Source organism: Penicillium riverlandense, assembly GCF_028828495.1.
Source record: "Penicillium riverlandense strain IBT 135883 chromosome Unknown utg000003l_segment0_segment0, whole genome shotgun sequence".
Lineage (NCBI taxonomy): Eukaryota > Fungi > Ascomycota > Eurotiomycetes > Eurotiales > Aspergillaceae > Penicillium > Penicillium riverlandense.
Genome location: NW_026643196.1, coordinates 611,729 through 630,268, shown reverse-complemented (window position 1 = coordinate 630,268; position 18,540 = coordinate 611,729). Strand labels below are relative to the sequence as shown.

Genomic DNA, 18,540 nt, shown 5'->3' with positions numbered 1-18,540 from the left:
GGCTATCTTGCTTTCCTGGGATGGGTCTGGAGCGTATAGAGTTTGGATCAAAGCACGGGTTTGATGCGGCCTTCATTGGCTTAATGGCGTGCTGGTATTTATTATTGCTGGGAGTTCTGCTATCTTGTTTTTGTCTATCTATGCTGAAATGTGCTGTATCTTGGTTTACTTGCCGTCCCCCAAATCCTGAAAATGGAGCACTTCGGCGATCATGTTATGAGATATGAGAGATGTTTGTTTAGCTCCTTTGATTTTATCCAAACTTTATTATTGTTTTGCGTCCTTGAGATTCCACTCGCATGTAGGCAAAGCGGTATTATCACTGGGGAAGAACGGGTTTCCACTCAATCTGCTCGGCGCCAGTGCCATCGAGGAGATTCGCCGGACTGGCAGTGGTCTTTGCGGTAGATGGTCCAGGTGATGGAGACTCGCCCGCAGAATGGGACGGGGACCGATGGTTTGTTGGCGAGCTTAGCGACATTGGCTTTCGTGGAACGGCCGGCGGCGATTTCTCAGGGATTCGGTTCGGCTGTTTCTGGGCAGGAATAGTCTGCACCGTCGGGGAAGAGTCCCGGAGCTGATCTCGCGATCCAGTTCGCGGAGGTAAAGCAGGTTTGCGTGGGGGCTTGTCGTCACGTATTATACTTGGATCTCCAGTCGATGGAACCCAATCGGGCTCCACATCCGAGGAAAAGGGATTTGACTTGCGTTTAACATTTGCTACAAGTCCGTTCTGGGGTGGATGAACCGTTGATTTCACGGGAATACCTGCTGCGGGGATTAGCAGTCTGTCAATGATACTTAGATGGGGGAAATGCATTTCGCACCGTGATCTAACCACCATCTGCTGCGATCCGAACTCGGTGGTGGCAGGCCAGTTGCGATGGGAACCTGCAGCATGGCTTCTTCCTCGTCTTCCAAGTCTAAAAGGGACATCGAGTTCATAAGACTCCTTTGTTTCTCCTCGTACAATGACCGCCTGAGTTTATCTTTGAGAACACTATCCACGACGTCAATCACGCAGTCAAAGGTCGCCCAGACGGGACGATGATCCGAGATGCGCAGGTCGGCAGTCTGGTAGTTGGTCTGGCGAACATTGTTCCCTCGCCACAAGATCCGGTCACACCAGGCCGGAATGCGACCTTTCTCAGAGGTGTCATATTGAGTGGTCCCCACGTCGTACTTGTAAGTCGGAGCAAAATCAATCGGCCCCTCAGAGTAGAATTGGAAGGATTGGCCAGCAATCATTTGCAGGTTCAACTGGATTATGGTCAGCAAACGGTAGTCCACGTCGAGGAGGAAAAGGAAAGGGGCGGACCTGGTCATTTTCATAGAGCTTTCGGTAGTTCTTGTGGGAGACAAGGTCTCTCACTTCCTGATTCCCCAGACCAATGCGATAATTGAAGTCCCCGAGCCAAATGATCGTGTCGTGGTCTTCGATTGCTCGATTCTTCTGGAATCGCAGACCCCGGTCGATGGTCTCGTAGTCCTTGTTTCGTTCGTCGTAGTTTGCGAACCCAGCCGCTAGGTGGGCAGTGACCAAGCAAATACTGGTGTTTGAAAATTCGAACCGGATAGCGCAGCCTCCTTTGTTGCCAGCAATCCCTGAAAGACCGGTCTACACAAATGATTAGCCAAGCCACTCACTCAGGCTTAATGGGGTAAAGAGTAATCTCACTTTTTTCACACTTCCCTCGACATTCTTGATATCCTTCAGAGCCTCCTCTTTCACAAAAATAATCAGGGCGGCCCCAACAAGCTGGCCGCTTCTCAAGAGCACGTACTTGCTCGTTCCCTTGGCTTGGGCACGCTGATTCAAGCAGGCCTTGACGGACCCCTCCCACACTTTACGGGTGCCAGGATCAGTAGACATGATCTGCTGAGGGCTCAAATCGACAATTTCCTGGAATCCCACCACGAAAATGGTCGGATCCTCGTTAGATTCGGCGGTATCTGCGAAAAGCCATGGAGTGAGGTCGGTTTCAGGGCCTTGAAGGCGCCCATTAACATTGAATGTTCCGACCCAGATCCGGATTTGTTTCGTCGAGGAGAATTCAGACACACGCCGACTCAGTTCTTCGGAAACCAGATCGTTCATGGGATCGTACAGATGAACTGACAATTGATTCGCCAGCCTTCCCAGAAGCAAATCGATTGTCTTCTGCCGGGCTTTATCAGTGAAGTTGTTCACATACAGCCGAGTTGCGCTTTTCCGCGCATCGGCAAGCGCTCCGGCGAGCGACATCTTTCCATGCCGGGTGAATGAGGACTTGAGAGCTCCTGTGCCAGCATAGATTTTGGAGAGTGCATCACCATTGTCGGCCCAGAGGGTTGAGTGCCTCATTTCCAAATCCGAACTGAGAGGTGTACCTTGTTGCGAGAGGAATGTTTCCAAAACCATCACGCTGATTATGGTCTGGACGAGGTTGGTCCGGTCCAAGCAATCCAAGCAATTGGTCCGAAAGACACCCTCCTGTTGCAATATTACCGAAGAGCTGCTGGCTGCATCCCCATACATGGATGAATTCGAGCGGGCAACATCTTCCGACAAAAAGTATGAAAACCCTTCCAACGAGTCTGCCAGCTCGTATTTGATTTGGCTACTCGCGGCGTACCCAGAAGGCCCTCGAGTCTCAGCATGGAAATCGTAGTCCGTCATTCGCAGAAGACTATGACTGGCGGCTTGCTCTGTTTGTTCTTTTCGCCTCAGTGAGCTTTTGGAGATGTGTTTCCGGAACTTGGCCGACAGCTCGGCTTCCCCTGGCTTCTGTTCACTGAGGAGATTGATAACATGCACTGCTCCGTATTCCAATTCAAGTCCTTCGAAATGTTCATCGAACGCATGCTGTGTAGCTTCACTTGATCGAGTGACTTCGATCTTCTGCTGGCCAGGGATGAACCCAGGCGTCTGCTCCCAAAAGATGGGCACGGAGCCTCGGACTTGGACATAGGAAAAGGTGATGCTCGGGGAAACCCAGAGAATCGTTTCCGTCTCCACAAAGTTGGCCACATGTCCATCATCGTCAATACCTCGCGAATTGAATCGCGTGCCTGCACGCCGAGAAGATTGCCGCGAGATAATAGTCAACAGGGAAGGGAATTTAGTCCGCACCTGCGGAAGGATCGGGATCGATGCTGGGATTGTGAGCGTACTGGCGTGGCCTCGAATGACGCATGTCAGCATCTGAGAAGCATCCAATTTTGCTCGGTCGAAAGGCGGCAAGTTGCTTCGAAAGCGTAGCAATGGGCTGATCATGTATGAGTTCCAAAGCATGTCCTCATCGAGCGAGTCGATGTCGAAGGCCGCTGATTTATCCGCGCTGCATGTCTATCAGCTATCGTGCAAATCCGGGTAGCTTTTCCATCTTACCGGTCCTGTAGGCGATCTGTCAGGTTAAAGTCCAGGCTGTAGTAGAAACTCCCATCTCCGAGAAGCTTTTTCAAAGCTAGGAAAGGGTGGTCTGTCACCACGTCCCTGCCCTCGGGACCTGCGCCCTCCGCGGCGAATTGAGAGTTGGACTCATACTCCATGCCATAATCATATTCTGTACGATTGAGGCAGTCTACCACCATCGTTAGCATACGCCCGCATGAGGGGGTCGAACGGTTACGTACAGAAGTCGACATTGTCAATCCGCGACACCGCTTCCCCGGGCCGCACGGTGGCAGCTTGTGATGAGCCCGTCACCACACAGACAAAGATGTCATCGTTCAAAGTAATTAGACCGAGGGTTCCATATCCTTCGCCCAGCGAACGATAGCCTTCCAGCTCGACGGACGAGATCTCCGCGAATTCCACCTGACAGCGCGCGGCGCTCTTCTCGCGCGTGTCGGCGGGGCTGTAGTGGAAGACCAGAACATGGTCGGCAGTGACTAAGGCAATGGTACGCTGAGGATGATCCCGACAGAGAATGCGTAGATTAAACATGGTCTGTCTTATCGGGTCATGTTGTCCATCAGTCGGTCCCCGTAATCGGGTCGATGAATGCCAGATAAGATGGCTGACTCAGCAACCCCCAATCTTTGATATTTTCCCGCAACTTAAATTTCTTTCTTTTCACTCCTCAGATCAAGTAACTCACCGTCGCCGCCATGGGGTTAGCCGGTCCGCGCAAGTATGACATACCCCCCTTGACAACCATTTCTGTGTCTCTGACCATCTACAACCAGAAAGACGAAAATCTCCCATGACCCCAACAACACCAACTGGGCCCGGTCCACGTCCGGGTTTGGGCACCGGATCATGAGCGCCCAGGGGTGGACACCCGGCAATACTCTCGGAGCTCGAAATGCGGCTCACGCCGACTTTCTCACCGCGGCCAGCTCAACGCACATCAAGGTTTCCATCAAAGACGATACGCTGGGCCTGGGCGCTCGTGTTGGGCGGGACCCGTTGGGGGAACCCACGGGACTGGACGCTTTCAAGGGGTTGCTCGGTCGGCTGAATGGCAAGTCCGAAGTGGTGTTGAAGCAGGAGCAGAGGAAGCGGGACGATGTCAAACTGGCTCGATATGCCGCCATGAAATTCCCCGAGGTCCGCTTCGTGAGCGCAGGCTTATTGACCCAAGAGAAGCCCGAGGAGCTTCCGGCCAAGGACGATACCCCGAAGAAGTCAAACGAGTCGGTCAAACAACAATCGAATGGTGATACTCCATCCGATGACGCCAAGGCCGCTCGCAAGTCCTCCAAGTCCAAGAAATCCCGTTCTTCCCGCGTCGACGAGCCCGATAGCTCGGCCTCGGCCTCGACGTCGGAGTCGAAGAAGGAGAAGAAAAAGGAGAAGAAGGATAAGAAAGAAAAGAAATCCAAAAAGAGGAGGGCCGCAGCTGAGGAAGGTGATCCCTCAAGCGAGGAGGATACACCTCAGCCAAGCGTCGAGACCATCGTGCAGCCCAGCAAGGCCTCAGACCCGTCGAGTGCGCGGGAGCGTAGGCCAAATGGAAGACAGTTTTTGCGAGGCCGACATATCGCGCAGAAGAAGAGAGCACTATTGGATGATAAATCCCTTAACGAGGTTCGTGCTGTGCCATCCTTTTCCCTACCATCCCGTACTAATCCGCAGCAGATCTTCATGGTGAAAGCATAACATGGCATATGAAGCGCATTTTTCTTTTTGAGTATAGATTTCGGAGTTCTAAATAATACCTGGCGCAATTGGAATTTATGATGATCACCTCTTCCAAACCCCGTAACTGTAGAGACAATAGATCGTGCTTACCTCAGCCCACCCTACGTCATCCGCCCTTGCTGTTGTTCACCCATCGTCTTCTTCCCTCGCTTTCCTCCAAACCTCACAGTACAGGATGAACGGGGCCACGCCGTCTCAGCGCCGGCCTGCACCCAACCACTCCGCCCAGTCCAACCATGTCGAGCACCGGGCCAGAAGTCGGTGAGAATCGCCCACAAGTCCAAGGGTTTAACACCGACCGAACTGAACTGACACATTCCCAGCGTCCACTGGGCACCGCTCAACATCGGCCTGGAGCGTCGCCTGCAGACCCTGATCGTGCTCTGCCACACCCTAACTATCGCCATCTTCCTAACCTCCTTCTTCTTCACCTGCGCCATTCCGCTATTCTGGCCGCTCCTCGTGCCCTATTTAGTCTACATCTCCCTCTTCTCCACAGCAGCTACATCAGGCGACCTGAAAGGCCGCAGTCCATTCCTCCGCTCTCTTCCGATCTGGCGCCTGTATGCAAACTACTTTCCCGCCCGCCTGCACCGCGAGGAACCCCTCCCGCCAACAAAGAAGTATATCTTCGGCTACCATCCCCACGGCATCATCTCCCACGGCGCCTTCGCCGCTTTCGGAACCGAGGCGCTGGGCTTCTCGAAACTTTTCCCTGGGATTACGAATACCCTGCTGACCCTGGACGCCAACTTCCGTATTCCCTTCTATAGAGAGTATGCGCTGGCTATGGGGCTGGCCAGCGTGTCTCGCGAATCCTGCGAAAATATCCTGACGAAAGGCGGCGAAGACGGCGAGGGCATGGGCCGCGCTATTACCATTGTGGTTGGGGGCGCGCGAGAGTCTCTGCATGCGCAGCCGCATACGATGCGCCTGGTCCTGAAGGGTCGCAAGGGGTTCGTCAAGTTGGCGATTCGGACGGGCGCCGACCTGGTACCCGTCCTGGCGTTCGGCGAGAACGATATCTACGAGCAAGTCCGTGGAGACCAGCATCCGATTATCCATAAGTTCCAGATGCTGGTTAAGCAGACGATGGGGTTCACCATCCCCCTTTTCCATGCGCGCGGGGTCTTCAACTACGACGTTGGCCTGATGCCTTATCGCCGGCCGATGAATATTGTCATCGGCCGGCCTATCCAGGTCATGCAGCAGTCGAACCGGGATAAGATCGGTGATCAGTACATTGACCAGCTTCATTCACAGTACGTACAGGAGCTGCAGCGGCTCTGGGATCGGTGGAAGGATGTCTTCGCCACCGAGAGGAAGGGCGAGCTGGAGATCGTTGCGTGATTTTGTTTCGAGGAACTCCTGATGATAATGATGATGATGGAATGTTCAAGTCAAACGGTCATTCATATCTTTCACTGTCTATGTAGATAATTGTATGTCCAATAACCAACCATTCACAGAGATCTCAAACAACTACACACAAAAAAAGGTCTTATCAACACAGCCATAAAAAATCCAGCGCATAGATCGGGTATCAGATCGTACATTCTCAAAAAAGCAAAGAAACACAAAGGGTTGGTCCATTCAGACCCATTAAAAACGGGAGCTTGTGCGCATCATGACGAGGGAGAAGCAGCGGCCTTTTCCTCGGCGGCCTGCTCTCCTGTGGCCTGCCCCCCATTGGTCTTCTCCTCCGTGGTCTTCTCCTCAATGGTCTTCTTCTCCCCCGTACCCTTCTCTCCAATGGCCTGTGCTCCAGGGACCGGCTTCTCAAAGGGCGACGACCTGAGCGCAGCAACTTCCGCGGACGCAGATTCTCGCCTGCCGCCGCCAGTGACGTGGATGCTTCCACGAGAGCCACTGTCCGATTGGCCGCTAACAACTCGACCCTGGATCATTTCATCCAGCATTCGGGAGACTTCGTCCATGTTTTTCTTCTTATCGCCTTCCTTCTCGTTTTCTTTTTCTTTCTCCTTCTCTTGTCCTTTCTCTTTCAGGGAAGCTGCACTTGGACTCACAGCCTTACCCATCATGCCATTCGTTGCTGGGGTGGACCCATCGGCGTCCGAGGGTGAGTTCACTTTGCTCTTCAGTTCCGTTGGCGATTGAGACTCGTTGGTCACAACGGCCAGATCTCGATGCCGCGTTGCGGACCGGAGAGCAGTAAGCATCCGGTCTTTGTCATCGAGCTGCAGGCGAAGCTCGTTGATCTCCATATCCTTCTCGCGGAGGAGGGCCGTCATATCAGGGTGCTCGGAGATGGTGCTGGGGTTGTTGGCTTTCATGCCCACCGATATGCGGGAGTGGCTGGACCGCCGGGCTTGGAGCAGCCGGCGTTCCAAAGTCGAGATGTATCGATTCTTATCGCCCAGATCGGCTTGCAGTGCAGAAACCTGCCGCTGCAGGCTTGCCCTGCCATCGCCGAATTCGCCCATGTCATCGTCGTCCTCATTGACGGAATATGGCATAGAAACGGAGGGATCATTGCTATTGACCGACATGAAAGAGATAGGTCGTATGGACGAATGACCGGCACCCAAGGTAGACTGACTGGCGGAAGAACGCAGAGACCGAGTCCCTGTGGACAGACCAGACAGCCGTCCAAATGCAGAAAGGCTATTGTGGCTGTTCACGCCGGTCGATTTGGAGCTCAGAATGAGACGATTGAGGTGTTCGATCCGTTCCTTAAGCGCCGTTCGTGCTAGCTGCATCTCCAACACCTGTTCATCGTGGCGAGTCTGCGCTTCCTTTTCGTATTGTTCCGCCTCCAGCTTGAGCTCTTTCTCGGCTTGATCCTTGGATTGCGTGTCCAGCTGGCCACGCAGAGCCTGGATTTCCATTCGGTACCGTTCCAGCAAGACGCGACTCCCATCGCCGCCACCGGCACCGTACGCTTCCTCGGCCTTTTTGGCATGGCTGACGATATTGTTTTTCGCTCGCGCGGCGAACTTGAGCGTGTTCAAAGTCTCTCCCGTGTGCGCATTGACGCCAGTTGCACATTGGATTGTGCACAGAATACTGACGAGGGAATTGCCGGACAGGGCGGGTTGCAGCAGTCGAGTCAACTTGCTATCACGGTATGGGAGATGGCGGCCTTCTCGGTCGGCTGGATTGCCCTGCTTGTCCTTGTTGTCGGATAGTCGGGAGATGATGTTTCCTAGAGTGAGCAAACTCTTATTGATATGGGCACCTTCGGTGCGGCGCTCCTTGTCATCGGCCGCTCGCTCTGAACCAGCAAGATCGATCAGACTCAGCGTCGACACCCGTACACCACCGGGGGCGATCCCCGCTCGCTTGTCTTGAGAGTTGCCTGTAGGAGCGCGCTCTCGACTCTCGACGACGATCTGAACCACCGCGTGACTTCGGGAGCTGCGCGCGTTGAACTGCGTGCTGCTCGTCCGTCTCGCATGGTCTCCTCGTGCGATTACCCGGAGCAGTTGCGTGGGGCTTTGCACAATCTCTTCCTTGAGTGGCGACGCGTAGACACCGCGTTTGCTGTCTTCGCGCAGTTTAATTTCTTCCTGTTGGGGCGCTGGTGTCCCATTGGCGGTCATGGACGCGGAGAGCAGATCGTGGATCTTCTCGTTGTAGATCTCGAGATAGCTGACCCGCAGCAAAAACTCCCTATGTGGAGTTTCTCGAATGAATGAGAAAATGTCGGTGATGGCCAGCGGAATCACTCCGGGTGAGGTCGCAGTACCCTGCATGGAGAATGTCTTTCCTGTCCCCGTCATACCGTATGCGAAGACAGTTCCATGGTAACCTTCCATAACTCGCCGAACAAGACGCTTTGCACCCGAATCGTACACTTTTGCATTATTCTCGTTGGCAGTAAACACATTGTCTGAGGTGATTGATTTCGTCAGTCAATGCGTACACTTTTCTATCTGCGCAAGGAGTCTTACCATAATAGTATTCGCCGCCTTCTTTCCCTCGGTAGGAAATGAGGCTCTGGCGTCCATCCACGGCCCATTCCCCGTGGGTTCTGGGGGTTTCGCTGCCAGTGTTGGCCTCGGGGCGAACACGGACACTGACAAGGACATTGCCCTTGATTTCCTTCGGTTTCGAATTCGTCTTGCCCGCGGTGGCCGTATCATCTCCATCTTCAAACGTGGTCGCACTGGTAGAGCAGGAGCCCTGGGCGGAGGAGCTTCTGCTGTGGGCGGGCGAGGCATCGAGATCTCGCGCATCCGAGCTCAGGATTGACTTCCCATCTCCACTACCGTTGAGCAATGAGGGAGTTTTCGAGCTCCGGAAGCTACTAGTAGTGCCCGTGCTCAATCGAGATCCTCTTTTTGCTTTCCCACCTCCGGCGGGAGTGGGGACTTGAAAGACAGAACTCGCAGACGCGGTCGATGGGCTTCTTCCACCCGTAGCAGGTTTAGGTGGTTGCGGGAACGATGCAATGCTGATAGTCCTGCGGAGTGTTTTGTCGGGACTGCTTGGTCCACGTCCGGTGGATACTGAGCGGGCCGCGTTGAGGTTGGAAGTTGAGTTCGAGTTGGATAAAGGGGATTTGACCAGGGACGGTCTCGGGCTGGAGGGTGCTCGGAGTTTCGAGGCGGGAGATGCAGCCCGTGTCGCGTCTGTAGGTGAAGCTGTGCTGGTCTTTCTGGGTTTGGGGAGCGGTGGGAGGGACCCCGTCGGCGGATTGGTGGCCGGCCGTGACGGCTGCGGCAGAGCCGACATTGAGGCCATGGTATGGGTCGATGGTCAAGGCTTGAATCAGTCAATAGGTAGGGTGATGGCCATGCGAACGGAGGGGCCGGGCCCTCTTTGCGCGCCTGATATTGAATCTGCGGTTGTTCGACATGTTGATTAGCCCAAACGAACTGATCGGACAAGTGAGACATTGTCCAGTGGGTGTGGGAGAGCAAGATGTTCCACAATGACCATCAGAGATGGGTGCCTGAGAATCAAGCCCACCGCTGGACAATCGCCAGGGGCAGAGTGGGTAGGTTTCGGGCACATACAGATCCAAACGACCATGCGAGATAACGATCACAACGGACGGACGGGCGGCAACAGCCTGCCGAGAATTTGGGACTTGACTGGAATTCGGGCCTGGAGGGAGGTCTGTCGAGGGAAGAAGAAAGAGAGAGAGAAGATGGGAGAGTGTGATGGGGAAAGGGAAGAAAGAGGAAGAAAAGAGTTCAACGAAGAGTGGAAACCAACGAGGTGTGGCTTGTTTACTCGACTCTAGTACTCCCCGCACCTTTGCCTTTTTGCCTTTTACATTATGAGATACGACGACGATGGGATTCCGATTCGGTTTAATAATGCCCATCACTGGTTTCTGTAGTCCCTGCCCCTGCCGGTCTGCGATGTGATTGAACAGCCCCAAAAAAGGGGTTACGGACTAAAAAAGGATGTGATGGCGTTAAAGTCGAGGATCGGCCAATGAACCCGGTATCGGTGGATCTAGGAAAAGGGGGCGAAACCGTCTGGCACGAACACCGCGACCGAAGTACGATTGACTTCCCACCGAGTACATAGTCCCTGTCTTCGAGTGTATCCGGGAGGATAGGAATACGGGCGGGCTCACGTGAGGGTCTTTGCCCTTGGCTCCTTCGTCTGGTCCCTGCTACCGATGTTCCTTCGCAATCTCCCCCATGCTCACTCCTCCGGCGAAATGCCGAACCCCGATCGGCAAGAGATGCCCGTGTGCAGCCGGCGCTCTGGTTCATCGCCCCACCCACGCCGGTGCGCGCCTGTCAATCGCATCATCTCGATCCCAGAGAACCGGCGGGGATGAGCTTAACCGTCCTCCTGGGGATAGGAATGACCAGCGACGCCAGGGACCATTGATAGTACACTGTAAGGGAAAAAGGGACAGGACAGCTCGCCCTAGTCCATAGAGGGAAAACGGTCGGGGCTTGCAGGAGTTATTGACACATGGGTGGCGAGCTGACAGCTCGACCTGTCACATCTCATCGCGGCCCGTGTTCCGCCCCCCTGTCCCGTCCTCCCGTCGAGGCATCAAGCAATATGTAAGGTCCCCCGGATTTGTCACGGGCATTTGTCATGGACATTATTGAATAGTCCTCCCGTCCCTGCATGAGGCATACATATATCCCCGACGAAAACCCTCTTCTACACGGTGGGGGTGAAACCATTGTTGTCTGAGCCGACGGTCCTTACTTCGCTCCAAAATCCAACTGGCGCGCTGCATTCTTGAAAGTGCTGTCGTCCAGCTCGCCGCCCCGTCGGGTCAAGTCATCGCCCATCTTCTTGTCACCACCCGCTTTGCGAGGCAGATCGGCCTTCTTGGTCGGTTTGGGTTCGGTGGTCCACCAGCTGTGCCGTAGGGCCTGGAGAGCCGTGGTCCGTTTCCTCGGGTCCAGTGCACACATCGACATGAGGAGCTCAGCACCCACCGGTCCCGCGATGGGGAACTGTCGCAGGAAGAACTCGCGCCCTTGTAATGGTACATTCCGGTCCGAAGGGATGTAGTTGGGCAACTGGGTGACTCCCGGCCAATTCTCCTCCGTGGGCGTACCAAACGCCTCGCAGATCTTCGAGATCTGATCCAGGTCTGTGTTGCCGGCCACAAAGGGGATCCGGATGAGAAGTTCTGCAAAGACCATGCCCATGGACCAGACATCCACGGCGCCTGAATACTGGCGCGCGCCGTACAGCAACTCCGGAGGGCGGTACCAGCGCGTGATCACTTGGTGGGTCATGTTATAATTTGGGTCTGCAAACGATCGGGCCAGACCGAAATCGGCCAGTTTGACCTCTCCATCGGAGCCGATCAACAAGTTGTTGGGTTTGATATCCCGATGCAGCACGAAATTCTCATGGCAGAACCACACTCCCCGGGCCAGCATGCCCATCCAGGCCTTGACGTCGGCAACACCGTAGTGAATGTTGACATCCTTGATCAGCATTTCCAGATCTCCGCGTGGAAGATACTCCAGGACCAGGCTGAGGTTTTGGTCCTTGGACGAGAACACGTCGTGCAGCGCGATGATGTTAGGGTGAGAGAGCTCCTGGAGGTACTTGACCTCCCGAATGGCATCCATGGCGAGTCCATCTTTGTATTCGGCATTGACTTTGATCTTCTTGATGGCGACAGGAGAGCTGGGATCATCCTTGAGGTGGCCGAGATATACAACTGCGTAGGTACCTTCTCCGAGCCTCTTGTCTTTTTATTTGTTAGCTGTATAGCTTGGCAACATTGCCCCATCAATGAAGCGTACCTTTTACGTATTTCTGCCTCACCTCATCGTTCAGCTGTTCCGTAAGCTCTTGGTCTGCATTTTGCGGCCGTCGGGCCACCGAGGTCTGAGATGCGTTCTGGGCCGCCGAAGCTCTCAGTCGGAGGGTATTGGGCGATGAGACGGTCTGCGAAGGGGAGCGGGAGGCAAATGGAGACGCTGCCATCCCGGACAGTGAAGTAGGAGAGGAATGAGAATGAAAGAAAGTCCCGTCACTGGGGATTCTGTTGTTGTCGGCGTGGAGGACTCATCGGACTATCGTTGATCCCGGCCTGCTCCCCCGATTTTTCTGTCCGACACGCGCGACTGAGAACTCCCAGTCTCTCTTTATACCCCCGTCCACTTCCGATATTTATCTGTCGTTTTGCAAGGAGGCTCTACGGCACCAAGCACATCATCATGGCGATGCGCAGCACGCCGCTGGGCACCTTCTCATCACGCCTAGTCCACACCGTCAACACCTCCAGACAATGCCTCCGACAATTCCACAAACCCGCCAGGCCAGCAGCATCTGTGCCCTCGCCGACTCCCTTCGTTCCGGACGTGCAGACATTCTTGACCCTGATCGGCCGCTCCATGTCCAAGCACGCCAGCAAGCTGCCCTCATGGGAGAAACTCTTCACGCTCAATTCCAACGAGCTTCGAGCAGCGGGCATTGAACCCGCCCGCCAGCGCCGATACCTGATGCGGAAGCGCGAGAAGTTCCGCAAGGGTCTGCATGGCCCCGGAGGGGACCTGGAGCATGTCGTCGACGGCGTGGCGCAGTTGCGGGTCGTTGAAGTTCCCGATGTCTCTGCGAAACCGGATAACCCCAAAGCCTACCTGTCTGCGTCGGCGACTCTGTCCCCTGACATGCGACGGGCGGTCGTCAATCTGCCTCCGGATGCGACGAAATATGAGCACAACCCGGATTCGCCGCCGAAGAAGTTCGCACATATCAAAATTCATCGGGGCTCGATGATCAAGGGGCCGTTCCTGCAGCCCGTACGGGGGAGCAATGGCTCTGTGGCAACAATCAAAGTCCAGGAGGGAATGTGGGAAGATAAGCGGGGACACAAGGTTGATGGGGGTGAGAGGCGCCGGGTTGAGATTCAGGCTAAGCGACGAGTCGAAGAGCGGAGGAAGGGGATCGCGTGAGGATCATGAAGGCTATCTTTCTTTTGTCAAGCATATCTCTTCAGCTGTGAGCTGGGCCATTTGGCCTGTTTCTACTGTACTATACTGTCCTACTACATCATCTAGCCCAAGGCATCTTCACCAATATTAAATGGTTATCATTGAAACAGTATAAACATCCGGCACGAAGGGTAACAACAGTGTAATCTACAGCGGTTGCAATCTATCCAAACATATACATCTGGTGGAATCGCTCAGGTGGCCCTGGTGGGGGAGGAAAAAAGAGACATTAAGTGTAAAAGGGTAGCTCATTCCAATCATGCTTTATACCCACGCTTCTCATACTGCACATAGGAAGTGCCGAGGGGTTTGGAGAACAGCGACTAATGTTTAGTTAGCGGATGACATTCCACACATGAGTATGAGTATAAGACTTACCGAGTAGTCCGTGTCCGGGATAGAAGACCGGTCAGGAGGGTTGGAGAATTTGAAATGCCGGACCAAGGCAGCCAGGATGGTGCCCAGCTGCACATAGGCAAATTGCTCGCCAATGCAGCGGTGACGACCGGCGCCGAAGGGCAGATACGGGCTGTTCGCGCCCTTGGTGACCAGACCGTATCCGTAATCGATCTTCTCTTCATCCTTATCCTCGGCCACGGTGGTCTCGTCCCAGCGGTGAGGGCTCCACTTGAGCGGGTTGGGGAAGAACTCCTCTGACCGGGCCGTGACGCCGGGAGAGGAGAGGACATTGTGGCTGGTGGGGATGACATAGGGGGTTCCTTCAATGGGCATGGGGTTCTTGACGGCGCGGATGATCGAATGGATAGGTGCGTGGATGCGAAGCGTCTCCTTGATCACCTTGGCGTGCAGGTCCAGCTTCTGCAGACTCTCATAAGTAAGAGGAGGGAGGTCGGAGCCCAGGACCCGCTTCTGCTCCTCATACAGTTCGTCCATGATTTCGGGGCAGGTGGCCATGCGCAAGACGATCCAGGCAGCGGTGGAGGACGAAGAGTGCTGGCCGGCCATCAAGAGCGCAATCATCATGTGAGCAACTTCTTCGTCAGGGACAGGAGTGCCATTCTTGTAAACGCAGGACATGAGATTCCACACCATATCATCCTCTTCCCTATGAACACCGGCCTCCCGGCGCTCCTTGATGATGTCCATGTACGTGTCGGTCATCCGCTTCTGCGCGGCATCGCGCTTGCGGTTGTGAGGGAGAGGTGCCCACGGCAGCATGAAGTTGATTGGCGCAAAGCCCTTATCGAGGTCGTGGTACATATCCGCGAAGGTCGAGTCAAACCTATCCCGAACCTCCTTTCCTTGCAGCGAGCGCGACGCGGTGTAGATGGTGATCTCACCAATTGCCTTGGAGACGTTGAAGGTGCCTTTGGGCTCCTGGAACCAGTGGGAGGTTTCGACAAAATTGTCCACTTCGGACGTAATCAAACGGACGTAGGAACGAAGCGCCTCAGAGGTGAGACCGAATTTGACAAACTAGAGAGGAACTCCGTCAGCAATTGGTCATTTTTGACGCGTCTTTCGGACTTGCCTTCTTCTGCTCCATGAGTTTGGAGTTGGGGCAGTCGTAGACCACATGGCGACCAAACACGGGGGTCGTTAGGGGAGAATACACTTCCTCCGCACAGACATCGCGCAGCTTGCCGTTCAAAATAAAGTCGTTGCCCTTGGTGCCCAGATAGACGGTGGTTTTCTTGCCGAGGAGCACGAACGTGAAGATATCGCCGTACTTTGCGCGGGCGTTGAAGAAGAACTTGTAGGGGTCGATGCCGTAGCTGATGGTGCTGCCAATGAAGGGGAACCAGTGGAAGACAACGGGGGGCTCGTGAGGGCTCTTGAATAGCAGCTGGCGCAGAACGTTAACCACGACGGAGAGAGCGATGAAGGACAAGGCGCCGACGGCCACCAGGGTATAGATGGACTGGGAGGAGCAGTGCTCGCAGAACGAGTCGAGGAAACTAGAGAAGAGACCCATGTTCGCGCGGGAGGGAGGGGAGGAGAAGGAGAAGAAAGACAATGGGTGGGTGAAGAAGGAAAGATGGCCAAGGGGAAAAAAGTGGAATTATCTGCACCGCCATTCGCCGCCAGGGGTTGGTCACGTTCTATGTGATGCTACTTACTATGTGCGGGACTCTAGCATAATTATTTATTAAAAGTCTAGTACTACGCTGGAGTCTCCTATTGCACCTAATAATACTTTTCATTATTATTATCGGGACTGCCTTGACCACAGTCACGCCACATGGGAACAACAAGAGCCGGCGCCAAACTGAAACTGGTTTTTCCGTCAGAACCACAAAATAGAAGAATATGGCCGAGCCACCAACACTATGTACCTATCATACTCGGCCAAAACACAGACAAAACACACACAAAAAATAAATCACCGGTAACGACTGCTGGGCTCATCATCGTATAACGCCGGGTCGCCGTGCTGACCCAGGTTGATGAAGTTTTGCGGCGCTCGAGTGCCACTCGGGGAGGCCTCGCGCTTCTTGGCTGGTCGGTTGTGCACTCGCTTGACGGCCTCGTTCTTGTGGAAGACCTTGACGGGGGTGCTGCCGCCCTCAGCATGTTCGCTGTAGTTCACATCATTCACGCTGCTGAGCATGGTTCGCTCCCGTTGGACTTTGCGCTTCGAAAAGTCCAACTTGCCCAAGGCGCCAGTCAGTCCGTCCGTACTGTCAGTCAGACTGAGATTGTCCCCAATGAGCCATGGGTGCTCGAGACACTCGTCCACCGTAATTCGTTTATCGGCGTCCACGGTGAGCATGCGGTCGATGAGATCCAGCGCCGGGTCGCCCACGGAATCCCAATACGGCGAGGGATAATCGAATCGGCCCATCTTGATCTGCTGCGCGAGGTTATATGGGTTCTCCTTGGTGTATAGCTCATCCGAGAAAGGCGGGAACCCGCAGAGACAGATGTAGAGAACGACGCCGAGGGACCAGACGTCCACTCCTTTCGTATATCGGCGGTGATCGCCCGGCCGCAAGATTTCTGGGGCCACATCTAGAAGCAGTAAGCACGAGAGATCCGCGCGACATAGACTCACCAGAACAACTTACAAGATGGTGTACCGCACAACGTCGTGGTGAATGAGTCCTCGCCGATGATTTTGGCAAGACCAAAGTCGCCCAGCTTCGCAATCATTTCCTTGTTGTCAGCCGAGGACGAAAGAAGGATATTTTCGGGCTTGATGTCGCGGTGAACAATTCCTCGATCATGCTAATGATGTTCGTTAGCCATACGTATGGATGAACCGACAGAGTGGTATGCAAACCAGATACTTGAGCCCGTCAAACAGCTGTCGGAAGATCCGACGGGTTTCGGCCTCGCTGAGTTTCTGCTTGGTCATAATCAAATTGAACAATTCGCCTTCGTTGGCCAGCTCCAGCACCAAATAGGCTCCATCGGCTTCATCAAAGGTATCCTTTAGACAGAGCAGATTCGGGTGGTTCACGCTCATCAATAGGCCAATCTCTTTCTGAAAAGATTCATCCCGTGCTTTCTGCGAATCTCCCATACGTTTTTCAAAGATTTTGACCGCGTACTTTTTGCCGCTGACTTGTTCGTAGCAGATGTACACGGTCGCGAAGTGGCCTTTTCCGAGCTTTTTGTCCTTCCGATACTGCTGATGGAAGCCATTCGTACCTCGTGAGCGAGGATAACGGAAGACAAATCGCGACTCGCCCCTGATAGAAACCTCGTCCCCGTCTTCGAGCTCACGGTGCTGGTTACGCCCGACAAGGGCGTCGTTGACATATGTCCCGTTGCTGGAGAGATCCTCCACAACAGCCACTATGTCGCCATCCTTCTTTTCCAGAAAGAGGAGAAAGTGACGATTGGAGATTGTGGAAATATTGATGACCAAATCTAAAAACGGTTGGCTGTCGGTTTTCCAGAGCATAAATAGCAAAAGACATGTACCTACCACATTCGGGGTGACGGCCGACCAAGTAGCCGCTCGGCGGATGGCCATTCTTTTGCCTGCGAGACGGCTCTCTTCCCAAGCGTTGGGACGGCTTGCCGGACTTGTCTTTTGTAGCGTTGGTCTCCCTGTTCTCGCAATTGGTACGCTTCTTCAAAACAAGCGAATTCTCGACCGTGTCATCGAGGGGAAGCAGGTAACCCCAGACTCCCTCCGCATTCTCGTCGTCCACTTCATCCGCAAAGGCCCTTGGCGGATATACGTATTGTGAAAACGCCTGCGTATCTCCGGGCGGCGAGGAAGTGGAATGCGGCAGCTCTATGTTGGGCGTTCGTTGACGAGCGGTCTTCGCGCTCGCGGGGGGAGTGGCCGTCACTTCCTTTCGATTCGTCAACGGTGTCGGCAGGTATTGATGGTCAATCGGGGTCTCGTGGGGATGAGTTTGGCTAGAGATCCTCTGGGAGCGCCGGGGTTTCTTTTGGTCCGAATCCAAGTCCGCGCTTGCCTGGGACGTTTGGAGGGAGTCAGCAGGATGAATCGAAGCGACGAGGGGTTGGTCGTAGTACTCACCCTACCCCGCTTGTGCGAGCTTTTCTCGTTGCGAGGGCCCATGATTCCTGGAGAGGTGATGGAAGCGGCGCAGGCAACGAGGCTGTCTGGGGGGGGTCGGCTACCTAGCGGCGCAGTCACGGCAAGCGCTGCGGCGCAGCTGCATGAATGACCAAAAAAATCAGACCAGTCCGACCACTGCACAGTGGGGATGCGAGATCGAAGAGTGTGTGGCTGGAAGGGACAAATGAGAGCGAAAGAAAGAGGGTCTGGAGAGGAAGGACGCAATGAGGCTCAACAAACAAAACTGAGACAACAATCCATCACATAGAGCTCAGCTAAGTAAGCTAGCACACCACCTAGTCAACTAACTTAAGCTATCCAGACTTGAAGAATAGTATGGGCTAATCCAATAATAATAATAATATTATCATATAATATCATATAACATCCAATGCTCCGATAAACCGTATGCTCGGTACACAGCAGCTGTCGGACCTAGGCTTCGTCCGACACGTGCAATCCCCTGAAATCGTTCCCTCCTTCCCCGGACTTTTTTCTTCTTC

The 18,540-nt window shown here is 54.3% G+C and overlaps 8 protein-coding genes across 8 annotated transcripts; 3 read left to right on the top strand and 5 right to left on the bottom strand.

Moving 5' to 3' along the window:
- Positions 1-319: 319 nt before the first annotated feature.
- On the bottom strand, positions 320-3,928 carry N7474_003867 (SacI domain and endonuclease/exonuclease/phosphatase family protein; the record flags this gene model as incomplete). Its single annotated transcript, XM_057195282.1, has 6 exons — positions 320-771; positions 828-1,260; positions 1,319-1,618; positions 1,679-3,320; positions 3,371-3,563; positions 3,616-3,928. The coding sequence occupies 6 exons, from the start codon at positions 3,926-3,928 to the stop codon at positions 320-322; spliced, it is 3,333 nt and encodes a 1,110-aa protein (XP_057052678.1).
- A 315-nt stretch (positions 3,929-4,243) lies between these two features.
- On the top strand, positions 4,244-5,086 carry pxr1 (telomerase inhibitor/ribosome biogenesis protein PXR1; the record flags this gene model as incomplete). Its single annotated transcript, XM_057195281.1, has 1 exon — positions 4,244-5,086. The coding sequence occupies one exon, from the start codon at positions 4,244-4,246 to the stop codon at positions 5,084-5,086; it is 843 nt and encodes a 280-aa protein (XP_057052677.1).
- A 217-nt stretch (positions 5,087-5,303) lies between these two features.
- Positions 5,304-6,478, top strand: N7474_003865 (uncharacterized protein; the record flags this gene model as incomplete). The annotated part of the gene is made up of 2 exons (XM_057195280.1): positions 5,304-5,389; positions 5,452-6,478. The coding sequence occupies 2 exons, from the start codon at positions 5,304-5,306 to the stop codon at positions 6,476-6,478; spliced, it is 1,113 nt and encodes a 370-aa protein (XP_057052676.1).
- A 275-nt stretch (positions 6,479-6,753) lies between these two features.
- N7474_003864 (putative kinesin family protein (KipA)) lies at positions 6,754-9,835 on the bottom strand (the record flags this gene model as incomplete). The annotated part of the gene is made up of 3 exons (XM_057195279.1): positions 6,754-8,981; positions 9,043-9,462; positions 9,508-9,835. 3 exons carry the CDS (start codon positions 9,833-9,835, stop codon positions 6,754-6,756), a joined length of 2,976 nt encoding a protein of 991 aa, XP_057052675.1.
- A 1,439-nt stretch (positions 9,836-11,274) lies between these two features.
- kin28 (TFIIH complex serine/threonine-protein kinase subunit KIN28) lies at positions 11,275-12,523 on the bottom strand (the record flags this gene model as incomplete). The annotated part of the gene is made up of 2 exons (XM_057195278.1): positions 11,275-12,284; positions 12,340-12,523. The coding sequence occupies 2 exons, from the start codon at positions 12,521-12,523 to the stop codon at positions 11,275-11,277; spliced, it is 1,194 nt and encodes a 397-aa protein (XP_057052674.1).
- Positions 12,524-12,756: 233 nt separating this feature from the next.
- On the top strand, positions 12,757-13,494 carry N7474_003862 (mitochondrial 37S ribosomal protein mS41; the record flags this gene model as incomplete). Its single annotated transcript, XM_057195277.1, has 1 exon — positions 12,757-13,494. The coding sequence occupies one exon, from the start codon at positions 12,757-12,759 to the stop codon at positions 13,492-13,494; it is 738 nt and encodes a 245-aa protein (XP_057052673.1).
- Positions 13,495-13,863: 369 nt separating this feature from the next.
- N7474_003861 (cytochrome P450) lies at positions 13,864-15,469 on the bottom strand (the record flags this gene model as incomplete). The annotated part of the gene is made up of 2 exons (XM_057195276.1): positions 13,864-14,906; positions 15,022-15,469. 2 exons carry the CDS (start codon positions 15,467-15,469, stop codon positions 13,864-13,866), a joined length of 1,491 nt encoding a protein of 496 aa, XP_057052672.1.
- Positions 15,470-15,877: 408 nt separating this feature from the next.
- On the bottom strand, positions 15,878-17,996 carry N7474_003860 (uncharacterized protein; the record flags this gene model as incomplete). The annotated part of the gene is made up of 4 exons (XM_057195275.1): positions 15,878-16,506; positions 16,563-16,722; positions 16,778-17,370; positions 17,429-17,996. Coding segments are annotated over 4 exons (1,950 nt in total), but the record flags the coding sequence as incomplete, so codon positions are not given.
- Positions 17,997-18,540: the final 544 nt, after the last annotated feature.